Source organism: Cetorhinus maximus, chromosome 5 (genome assembly GCF_964194155.1).
Source record: "Cetorhinus maximus chromosome 5, sCetMax3.hap1.1, whole genome shotgun sequence".
Taxonomy (NCBI): domain Eukaryota; kingdom Metazoa; phylum Chordata; class Chondrichthyes; order Lamniformes; family Cetorhinidae; genus Cetorhinus; species Cetorhinus maximus.
Genome location: NC_135883.1, coordinates 127308279 through 127320922, shown reverse-complemented (window position 1 = coordinate 127320922; position 12644 = coordinate 127308279). Strand labels below are relative to the sequence as shown.

General features: G+C 41.4%; 1 protein-coding gene across 3 annotated transcripts in view; it reads left to right on the top strand.

The window, feature by feature from the left end:
* Positions 1-12644, top strand: part of sh3bgrl2 (SH3 domain binding glutamate-rich protein like 2) — an 88895-nt gene that overhangs the window by 30945 nt on the left and 45306 nt on the right. For all 3 annotated transcript variants that reach the window (XM_078542468.1, XM_078542469.1, XM_078542470.1), the window contains one exon: positions 8070-8255. In XM_078542468.1, coding sequence (XP_078398594.1) covers positions 8070-8255 — 186 coding nt within the window. The remainder of the gene's footprint in view (positions 1-8069; positions 8256-12644) is intronic.

Here is a 12644-nt window from a genome sequence, read left to right as displayed (position 1 = left end):
ACTTTGTGGAACAGGCCCAGATGCATAAAAATTGCAGCGGGTGGGGGGGTTGTTGAAATGCCCACCTCCGCAATGGAGTATAGTCCTGGAAGAGTGCTGTCTGTTTTGAGATTATGGGCCAGATTTTGTGATGGCAATGACTGCGAAGCTTCAGCGCTACTGCCGTGAAACTGAGAGCAACTTCTGGAGTCCTCACATGCGCAAAATGATGTGTATATCCAGAAGTTGTTGTTAGTGCTTTTTCACTTTGCCAGAGAGTGCGCTGTTTTGCCACCTCCTTCCCCCACCCCCCACAGTCTGCAATCAATTGGAAGTCAATTGAATTGATGGAAAAATCCACTCCTAGACTGTTAGCCTTGTTGTGAAAACACTTGGAAGATGTTCCACCTTGCTGAATAAGGTGTAACTGGATTTTTTGTGCATACTTATAATGGCATAATTACTGCTATACACCCTCACACGCCCTGAAAAGCTAATTTTATATTTGTGGAATGTCAAATTTTTCCACATTATAAATCCAACATGTAAAAAAAAATATTTTTTTAAGTTTATTCTTATTTTGGCATCTCTCCTAATCCAATCATAATCATTATTTTGCTACCTGAAAAATTAAATTAAAAGTGAAGGGTGTTAGGTGATTCAAAGCCCTGGCTGGTATGTGTGCGAACACGTCCACAGTGATTGGCTGCTTACCCAGCTTGCTGACGTTATTGCTGCTGCATGTCAAAGCATCTCAGCGACTTGGTGCAAGATTAAACTGCCATGGGGAAAGGGGAAAACCATGCCATTGAGATCTCTATCTCTGGGCCATTAATCTGTCTGTCCTTTCCGGTGAACATAAGGTACTACGGCACTCATCAAAGATAAGCTAGTGTCCTGGCCAACATTTATCACTCAACAACATCACTAAAAGAATTGAATTAGTCATTAATTTCATTGTTATTTATAGAATCTTGTTGTATGGTAATTGAATGCCATGTTTATCAGTATTACAGCGGTGACTATACTTCAAGTGTACTTCATTGCCTGTGAAGCACTTTTGGATATCTTGAGATCGTAAAAAGTGCTCTGCAAATGTAAGTCTTTCTGCTGATACCCTTAGTAGGTTTGGCTGTTAATTTGTAAGATCATAAAATCATAAGAATTAGGAGCAGGTATAGGCCATTCGGCCCATTAAGCCTGCTCCATCGTTCAATAAGACCATGGCTGATCTGATTGCGGCCTTAACAGCACTTTCTTGCCTGTCCCCCATAACCCTTGATCCCCTTGTTAATCAAAAATCTGTCTAACTCAGCATTGAATATATTCAATGACACAGCCTTCACTCTTTGTGGGAGAGAATTCCAAAGACTAATGACCCTTTGAGAGAAGAAGTTCCTCCTCGCCTCCATCTTAAATGAGAGACCCCTTACCTTTAAACTGTGCTCCCTATTTCTAGATTATCCCACGAGGGGAAACATGCCCTTAGCACTACCCTGTCAAACCCCCCAGAATCTTTTATGTTTCAATGAGATCACCTTTCATTCTTCTGAACTCTAATGATTATAGGCCCAAGCTGCTCAACCTTTCCCCATAAGACAACTCCTTCATCCCAGGAATCAACTTAGTGAACCTTCTCTGAACAGCTTCTAATGCAAGTATATCCTTGCTTAAGTAAGGAGACCAAAACTTGACACAGTGCTCCAGGTGCGGTTTCTGGTACAGTTGTAGCAAGACTTCCTTACTTTTATACTCCATCTCCATTGTGATAAAGGCCAACATTCTATTTGCCTTCCTAATTACTTGCTGTAAAGTTTTGTGATTCATGTACAAGGACATCCAGATCCCTTTGTACTACAGCATTCTGTAGCCTGTCTCCATTTAAAAAATATCCTGCTTTTCTGTTCTTCCTGCCAAAGTGGACAACCTCATATTTTCCCACATTATACTCCATCTGCCAAATTTTTGTCCATTCGCTTAATCTATTTATTTCCCTTTGCAGACTCTCTTTGTATCCTCCTCACAATTTGCTTTCCTATCTACCACTGTATCTTCTGCAAATTTGGCCACAATATAGTTGGTCCCTTCGTCCAAATCATTAATATAGATTGTAAATAGTTGATTTAATGCCAGACAGCTGTGTCTAGATTTAATTGTTTTATTACCTGTATCAATCATTTATGTATTGAACAATAAAAATGAGTAATTTGCACAACAGCTGTGTCACATAACCATAAATCCTCAGAAGCTACCCTGCCAGCCTGAAGATGACTTTTTTCCCTCAGGAGTAGCCATAGTACATTTTCAGCTACAACACTACCTGTCATTCAGTTCAATTTTATTTATTCATGGGATGTGGGCATGGCTGCCAAGGCCAGCATTTATTATGGATTCCCAATTGCCTTTGAGAAGGTGGTGGTGAGCTGCTTTCTTAAATCCTACTGAGTGGTTAGCTAGGCTATTTCAGAGAGCAGTTAAAAGGCAATCAAGTTGCTGTGGGTCTAGAACACACATAGACATGATAGGATTTGAACTCCTAGCTCTGAGTTGAGTAACATAACCATTATGCTACTGTACAACTGCAGGAATTGCACTTTGTTTTATTGCATATTGATTGTCATTTCAAAGTATTGTATTGATTTCTATTCTGTATTTCCTCTTTCTAGTGTAAGCTTATAATGTTTGTCATTCATTTTGTATATCAATAGCTTTGATGTAGGGATTTAAGTTGAAAGCCTTCATGTATTATTCAGAACAAAATGTCAGGAGGAGCCAAGGTCATTATGTTGTTTCATTTAAGATCACTGCAGAATGAAGGCAGATGTAAATAAAGATAAAAAATATTGCTTACTTTTTAAATCTAACAAGCATTTAGCTTTTATTCCATTCCATGATGTTTAGTGGGAGCTGCTTCACTGCACTGATAGAAAAGGTGTGAAAGAATTTGGCTTCACAGCTGCATTGAGAGAATAGCTAAAGGATTTATTATAAAGCCTGTACTATGCACTGACATTTAAACAAGTGTGTTTTTTTTAAGGAAAGATAGATATCCTGTATGTTTTCAGTAAACAATGTAAATGATGTGGGTGTGTGTTGCTGGCAATATATGTTTTAATAAAATAATGAAATTAAAGCGTAATTCTTTTTTCATGGGATGTGGGCATCGCTGGCAAGGTCATCATTTGTTTCCTATCCCTAATTGCCCTTGAATTGAGTGGCTTGCTAGGCTATTTCTGATGACAGTGAAGAGTCAGCCATATAGCTATCCTTTTGGAGTCAATTGTAGGCCAGACTGCATAAGGACAACAGATTTATTTCACTGAAGGGCAGTAGTGAACCAAATGGGTTTTTATGACAATCAACAGTGGGGTTTCATGGTCATCGTTATTGAGGTTAGCTTTATATTCCAGATTTATTAATTGAATTGAAATTCCACCAGCTGCCATATGGGATTGAACCCATGTCTCCAGAGCATTAGCCTGGGCTTCTGAATTGTTAATAGTGACGTTACCAATATTCCACCATCCATAAGGAATTATTGAAAGGACAGGCGAACATTGGAGTAGATTTTCCACTAAAATTGATGGTACGTTGCTTTATAACAGGACAAAAATGTTTGTAGCCTGGGCAAAGATTTCTTGTGTCGTCTTGTATATTTTAGCATTTGCAAAGGATTCCTATATTACAACAGTGACTATGGGCAGCATATTATGGGGGGGTGAACAGCTCACACCCCCTGCCCCTGCCAGAAGCAGAGTCAGTGTGGAGCCAACTTGCTGGATGCCATCCCACCCTATAGCCATAATGCGCTTTGGCGGAATAAATAGGTAGTCCATGGGACTTCCGCCCCTCACTGGGGAGGAAGTCCCACCATCGGGAGCTGCCAACCAATCCAGCAGCGCCAAGAACGTGTTAATAGGCAGTCCCAAGAAGAAGGCCAGCTAAGTCCGGGGTCTTGGGTCTAAGCAGTTTGGGGAGTTAGGGGGTGCGGGGATGGTGATGGGGTAGTGGAGTGGTGTGTTTTATAAGGCAAGCAGGTAGGAAGAATTTTGGCACCAGCCCACCCCCCCCCACACAATATTACGGGGGTGAACTCGGGGGTGGATGGGAAGGTGATGGGGTTGGCACCCACCCTATTTTACATCCTCCTCCCACCTCCAACTCGCTGAAAACACGCCTGGTGGGGGCACGTAAAATCCAGCCCTCCATTTCTAAAGTACTTCATTGGCGGTAAAGTCCTTTAGGATGGACGTCCTGAGGTCATGAACGGCGCTGTTTAAATGCAAATTCCTTCTTTCTATAAGAAAAATGACTGGAAAAACCCAGTGGCTGGTACAGTAAATATGAAGGTAGGAAACTCACTCTTTAAAGCAGGATGTAACTCACAATTGAGCCCAAATCCTCCTTTAGACAAACTGAGAGGGTGGTGCATGACAGTGGGCCTATCTGCCATTTCAAGACATAAATATCCTAAATAACGGGTTTGCAGCATGTCAGGAAGGAGGGAGAAAGCTTGAGGGCAGTTGACCATTGTCATGCTGTATGGTAGATGTTAGCTGCGGGTGTGCTCATGGTAACTAGCCTAGCTCTGTCAGTGTATCACTGATGGTTAGATGTCTTTGAAAAGCTCCTGCTGTGAATTCAGATTTAAGGGGTGTTGAGAGAAGGGCGGAGTCTCTCTAGTGCAGACTAACATGGCTGGCACCCCTTTGTTGTCTCTCCTCCTTGCATTGAAACATGAGCATGAGAGGATCCCCATGTGGCAACCTATTGTACCAATATCGTGGATAGTTTTTTTTTAAAAGTGCCAAAACATGTGGCATGAATCCCTGCCCTTAAATAATGCAAAGCTGGCAGGGGTAAAAAGGAATGAAAATCCATTTTTTAAAAAAAGCTGAAGAGTTCCATAAAACACAGTAATGAGGTCTGATAAGCCCCATTAAAATCATTTTTGCATACAACACAACCACTCGTAAACCTGAATGGTTATTTTATATGCACAGGTTTGTAAACATGGTAAAACTACTGGATGTCCAAAATTAGATAATCAAGGCCTTTTTTAGATATCATAATTAGAAAACTGGTTGGTGCCACTTGAGAACTCAACGAGGAAAATAAGCGGGTATTAGATGGACATAGATCCCATGTAACTGATCTCTATCTACATTTCCATCTGTTAGTTCTATTTATCAATTATAACTGATTAGAAAGTCCACACTACTGTTGGCATTAGTTTTTCTTGACCATCATAGGGTCTATATACCATTGTTCATTTACATGATTTAAAAAAATTTGTTCATGGGATGTGGGCGACGCTGGCTAGGCCAGCATTTATTGCCAATCCCTAACTGTACTCGTTCAGAGGGCATTTAAGAGTCAACCACATTGCTGTGGGTCTGGAGTCACATGTAGGCTAGATCAGGTAAGGATGGCATATTTCCTTCCCTAAAGGACTTTTTTTTTTTGGCAAAAATATACTTTATTCATAAAATATCTTCAACCACATTCCAAACCATTTCAAAAACACCATTACAAAGGTACAATCAGGTTCAAACTTTTACAACATGTATCACCAGGTGCATCAGTACAAACAATATTACAATCATTTGCAGACATTCATTTTGAGCTGTACAGCCCGAGGGGATTTAAACAGTTCCCAGTCCCTCGGTGCACTGTGGCAGAAAGGTCTTAGACAGCGACCCTTCCCCATTGCGCCTTTGCGGCAGCTGCCCCAAGCTTTAGTGCGTCCCTCAGCACGTAGTCCTGGACTAAAGGACATTAGATATGCTGCTGTTTTGTTCTGATTTTATTTCATCTCATAAAAGCAGTGTGTAATAAATTCTTCATTTAGGTAACATTCATCTGAGTCATGGTAGCGAGAAAATACCCCATGCGATTTGTTTCTCATCGTTAACTTTGGATCTTGAGTCCATGGTAGAAAGTTGTGTAAGAGATTTTCAAGCATTCGTTGTTTTGGAACCGAAGCTGTAATATGTGAAGCACTGAAATTTATGTAAATCCTGTTTTCTTAAGCAAATTAGTACTGTTAGTCCATCACTGTGGAGTATTCAATGAACGGCATGGCACTAGGAAGTTCTGAGGAACAAAGGGACCTTGGCGTGTGTCCATAGATCTCTGAAGGCAGAGGGGCATGTTAGTGGGGTGGTGAAAAAGGCATAAGGGACACTTGCCTTTATCAATCGAAGCATAGATTACAAAAGTAGGGAGGTCATGTTGGAGTTGTATAGAACCTTGGTGAGGCCACAGCTGGAGTACTGTGTGTAGTTCTGGTCGCCATATTATAGGAAGGATGTGATTGCACTGGAGGGGATGCAGAGGAGATTCACCAGGATGTTGCCTGGGATGAAACATTTAAGTTATGAAGGGAGGTTGGATAGACTTGGGTTGTTTTCATTGGAGCAGAGAAGACTGAGGGGCGACCTGATCGAGGTGTACAAGATTATGAGGGGCATGGACAGGGTGGATAGGGAGCAGCTGTTCCCCTTAGTTGAAGGGTTAGTCACAAGGGGACATAAGTTCAAGGTGAGGGGCAGGAGGTTTAGGGGGGGATGTGAGGAAAAACATTTTTACCCAGAGGGTGGTGACAGTCTGGAATGCACTGCCTGGGAGGGTGGAGGAGGCGGGTTGCCTCACATCCTTTAAAAAGTACCTGGATGAGCACTTGGCACGTCATAACATTCAAGGCTATGGGCCAAGTGCTGGTAAATGGGATTAGGTAGGTAGGTCAGGTGTTTCTCACGTGTTGGTGCAGACTCGATGGGCTGAAGGGCCTCTTCTGCACTGTGATTCTGTGATACTGTGGTGTTCACTGTCATTTGGAGAGGTCAAGTATCTGGTGATATTACATACTATTGTTTTGGGCAGTAAAACATCAATCTTGCAGAGATCTGCTATTACTGGATACTTTGTGAAGACTTGTCGTATTTTGATTCATTAAAATCATGCCTTTCTTTGCTTTTCCATTGGGCGCATGTTGAAAGCCCGAATTGTAACAAAACACTTTGCTGAGCTGTTGAAATTCAATACCTGCTTTTCAAGAGCTGCAGAACTTTTTTTTGCTTCCTGCTGCTTATTGGTTTCATATAGTAGTTTGTTTTGGGAGTGCAAGATTGGTACAGTATTGGTTTTTAAAAAAATATTGCAGTCGATAGTATGTGGCTGAAGTTTGTTTTTGAGATGGGGAGGGAGGGGCTTTCTTTTCAGAAGAACAATTGAAGAACAGTTAAAGTTATCTTCCTTAATGCTGATACCAAAACTGCAAATCAATCTCAAGAGCAGAAGTTAGAAGGAATTCATTACTCCTTCCATCCTTCAGCCCACTCTAATAGAGAACAATATGTTTAAAAAGGTAGATGTTGGTGGCCACAGCAACAATGATAAAGAAAACTTCATTCAAGGTAGTGATGTATTTTTCTTAAGATGCATATTTTCCCCCTTAGTTTTAATGCAGGCAACACATTTGAGACAAGGGAATATGGCATCTGAACACAACTGGGTGGAATTTCCATGGGCTTTTCTTGGTTTCTCATTATAACTTTGCTGGAAGATTGTTGGAAAACCTATTTCTACAGGGATTCCTCTGATCTTCCACTGAAGTTATAGTTTGAGATTTGAAGAAGCAACTTGAATGTTCCAGCTGAGTGAGTCTAATCGGACCAAATCAATTCAGTTTTAGTCAATCTTGTTTGGGCTGCAGATGAAAAAACTTCATAAGGCTGCAGCAAAACAAGAGTGGTTTAACGTTTACATTTTTAAATTGCAATTCACGCTTTCTTTTCCTCCCCTCTTCCATCCCACAAAGGGGGATGGTTCATTGTAGTAAATCAACTCTCCATCCTGGTGCAGGTGAGTTATTGGCAACATTTTATAATTGAAGACAAATTAACTCAAGTGTTTGTGAAATTGATATAAGTCTTCCTGTTGACCTAGCTCATTATTGCAGTTCTGGACTGTCAGATGAACAAACTTCAAACAAAGAATAAAAACAAAAACAACTACTTCTTCAATGTATGAAAAATATAGAAAGGGGTCAATTGAATTCTCTTGACTGAGTTCTGATTTCATTGCAGATCAAGAAACGACAACAAGAGGTGGTGGGTTTCTTAGAGTCCAACAGGATTGAATTTGAAGAGATTGACATAACAATGTTGGAAGATCAGAGAAGGTGGATGTATCATAACATCCCACAGGAGAAACAGCCTGCCAAAGGAAACCCACTTCCGCCTCAGATATTCAACAATGATGCATACTGTGGAGTAAGTAGACATCTTTGCCCCTACCATCTATAGTCTTTTAGACAATGTTACATAATTGTGGTTTTCAAAGTTGCAGATTTGGTATTTAGCCAAAAACTTGTTGGCAAGGGCCGGGGTGTCAAATTTGTCTTGCTTTCTTGTCATTTTTCCCTCTTTTCCTTCAGTTCCTGTTCTTATTCTTGGTTTTGCTGTTTCTTCAGGGTTGCTGCGAATTTATAGCTGAATTTGTGGCGGTCGATAGGGAAAATCTCTGCAGAAATTAATGGTGGGATTTTTTTAACTCATTTATGCTAATTTATTTCTTCTAACACAGAAGCGCAAAGCACAGGAAGAAGCCATTTGGCCCATCTTGCCTGCGCTGACTCTTTGAAAGAACTATCCAATTAGTCCCACTCCACTGCTATTTCCCCATAGTCCAGCAAACACTTCCACTTCAAGTATGCATCCTTGTTTTCTTCTCTTCTGCATCTGCAGACTGTTAGCCTGGCATATTCCTGCTGAAACTCTAAATGCTGTCAACTTTGAAGTGGTTTTGAAAGTTTATTGGTCCCAAAGTATAATTGAACAATATTAACACCCACAGAAATAATTCAACCTACTGGCCTTAATTTTCATTGTCAGGGCATTGAACTTTGTAAGCCATGAGTATCTGTTGGAAATTTGCAATGTGCCATCCATGATTGTCCATTCTTTCCAATTTGTAGATGAAAAAACTGAGCAACAATGCCTGAAATTTGATGTGTGTTCCTAGTGTAAAAACTTCTACGTGAAGATGCTAAGAAGATGAATATGCCCTGATAAACTTACCCTTTAAATTGTGCCTATTAATTGAGCATCTTTTGCAGAAAATCATTTTAGTCAGTACCCTTATGGTTTTAATTTTTTTAGGAAATAAAATTATTTAGCCCTGGATAAATGGTTATACTATTTTGTTTATGAATAACATGATATTATGCTGGTATCATGGGAAATTGGTCAAGTGCTTTGTTACAGCTGTGGTAAATTTATGATTGTAGTTGCACAAAAGTGAAGTAATTTAAAATTGATCTTTGCCTTGAGGTGGATACTTTGCTAATTCCCACACTTGTTTCCTAAGACATCAGAAGCAGAAATAGACTTTTTTGATAATGCCTTATTTTGATTGTTGTGTTAGAATGGAAGGAGGTCCACGCTGTACATGATTATTGTCTAATATTGATGCTGACTCTTCAGAGTTTAGCTCCCTAAGAGCAACAACATTTACTTGAATGAATACCATAAGTTCCCAAATATAAAATTAATTTGAAACGCCCCAAGATGAGGATCTACAACTGTCTTATTCCTAAGGACTGCTCCGAAGAATGTGTGTCAAACTAAATTTTAAGAAGTTGCATGTTAAAAGAAAATAATGTTCCGCTGTCTTAAAGGCTCAGCCCTGGAGCATGTATCTCTGCTGATCTTCCAAATATTTCACACAATTCTATACAAAGTAGCAAATTATGGAAGGCACGCGGAACTGATGTTAGACTTAGAAATGTTACATTTGAGCACATTTACACATATGGTGCAGATGACACATCCAATCAGATTTGCTTCTCAGTAAGAGTTTGTTTTAGATTTAGTTAAAATTTAAATGAATACTCTATTTATTCATCAATTTTTAAAATTCATTCATGGATTGTGGGCATCACTGGCTAGGCCAGCATTTATTGTCCATCCCTAATTGCAATTGAGAAGGTGGTGGTGAGCTGCCTTCATGAGCTGCTGCAGGCCCTGTGGTGTAGGCACACCTACAGTGCTGTTAGGGACGGAGTTCCAGGGTTTTGACCCAGTGACAGTGAAGGAGCAGTGATATATTTCCAAGTCAGGATGGTGAGTGACTTGGAGGAGAACTTCCAGGTGGTGGTGTTCCCATCTATCAGCTGCCCTTGTCCTTCTAGATGGTAGTGGTTGTGGGTTAGAAGGCACTGTCGAAGGGGCCTTGGTGAATTCCTGCAGTGCATCTTGTAGATGGTACACACTGCAGCTACTGTGCGTCAGTGGTGGAGCGAGTGAATGTTTGTGGATGTGGTGCCAACAAAGCAGGCTGTTTTGTCCGGGACAGTGTCAAGCTTCTTGAGTGTTGTGGAAGCTGCACTCATCCAGGCAAGTGGAGAGTATTCCATCACACTCCTGACTTGTGCCTTGTAGAAGGTGGACAGGCTTTGGGGAGCCAGGAGGTGAGTTACTCATCACAAGATTCCTAGCCTCTGACCTGCTCTTGTAGGTGCAGTATTTACATGGCTAGTCCAGTTCAGTTTCTGGTCAATGGTAATCCCAGGATGTTGATAGTGGGGGATTCAGTGATGGTAATGCAATTGAACATCAAGGGGCGATGGTTGGATTCTCTCGTTGGAGATGGTCATTGCCTGCCATTTGTGTGGCGCGAATGTTACTTGCCACTTGTCAGCCCATGGATATTTTCCAAGTCTTGCTACATTTGGACATGGACTGCTTTAGTATCTGAGGAGTCGTGAATGGTGCTGAACATTGCGCTATCCTCAGCGAACATCCCCACTTCTGACCTTATGGAAGGGAGGTCATTGATGAAGCAGCTGAAGATAGTTGGGCCCAGGACACGACCTTGAGGAACTCCTGCAGTGATGTCCTGGAGCTGAGATGACTGGCCTCCAACCACAACACCTTCCTTTGTGCTAGGTATGACTCCAACCAGTGGAGAGTTTTCCCCCTGATTCCCATTGACTCCAGTTTTGCTAGGGCTCCTTGATGCTACACTCGGTCAAAGGCTTCCTTGATGTCAAGGGCAGCTACTCTCGCCTTACCTCTGGAGTTCAGCTCTTTCGTCCATGTTTGAACCAAGGCTATAATGAGGTCAGGAGCTGAGTGGCCTTGACGGAACCCAAACTGAGCATCAGTGAGCAGGTTATTGCTAAGTAAGTGCCGCTTGATAGCACTGTTGATGACCCCTTCTAACATTTTACTGATGATCAAGAGCAGACTGATGGGGCAGTAATTAGCCGGGTTGGATTTGTCGTGCTTTTTGTGTACAGGACATATTTTCCACATGGCAGGTAGATTCCAGTGTTGTAGCTGTACTGGAACAGCTTGGCTAAGGGCGCAGCAAGTTCTGGAACACGTCTTCAGTACTTTTGCCGGAATATTGTCAGGGCTCTTAGCCTTCACAGTATCCAGTGCCTTCAGCCGTTTCTTGATATCACGTGGAGTGAATCGAATTGGCTGATGACTGGCATCTGTGATGCTGGGGACCTCCGGAGGAGGCCCAGATGGATCGTCCATTCAGCACTTTTGGCTGAAGATTGTTGCAAATGCTTCAGCGTTACCTTTTGAACTGATGTGCTGGGCTCCTCTAATATTGAGGATGGGGATATTTGTGGAGCCTCCTCCTCCGGTGAGTTGTTTAATTGTCCATCACCATTCACAACTGGATGTGGCAGGACTGCAGAGCTTAGATCTGATCTGTTGGTTATGGAATTGCTTAGCTCTGTTTGTCACTTTTTCACAACAGTGGATTACAGCCCCAAGTTACTCACAGCGTATTGAACTTTTTAAGGAAGAAATGTGTTTTTAAGAAAAAGACATTCAAGCAGCAACACTGAGCAAAATATGGCTGAGAATGTAAAGTGACCACTTTCTGGAAAATTCCTATGTAGATTGTACTTGACAGGCTAGTCCAGAGGGAAAATGAAATGTTGCACTTAAAAAATTTTTACAGCCTACTTCAAACAGAGACACTTGGAAGAGATGAAATGCAAAAGGCTGAACTGTAATCTCCTGTGGTTGCAGAGACAATGGAGACTGATTACCAAATCTCAGCAGAAACCATCTCCTGTAGTTTTACACCTCAGATTATAGAAATGATCTGAGTTGCAAGAAAACAGACTCTGGGCAAAAGACACGTTTTGTTTTTTTTTCCCTTCCAGGAATACACAAGGAAAGGGATTAAAAAGCCAGCTGCAGACCTGACCTGTGTGTTCTTGTTCTGGTGTGCTAGTTTGTGTTAGTGAGAGTCACAGCAGAAGAAGTTTGACTAGGCATCCCTTTGCAGCTTGCAGGCAAAGGCTCTGTCCTCTTTGTTGCTGGAGGCAAATCAGCAAAGCCACAATCAACAAAGGAAATAGGGCAACAGAACCAAGTGCCTCCAAACCAACTGCTCAACTGCCCAAATCAGTTCTACTGGAATCGCCCAACTTAATGGGCCGCAATATTTCATCATCTACACCTCAAGGACGAGCTGAAGACTGAGTTGTACTGATTTAACTTTTATTTTTTGACTCAACTTCTCATTTCTGATCTGTGTTTATGTATGTTGCATTTTTAAGATTCTTTTTCTTGGGTTTCTAGCAACTAATAAACTTACTTTTTCTTTGACTCAAGAAAGCCTGGTTAAAT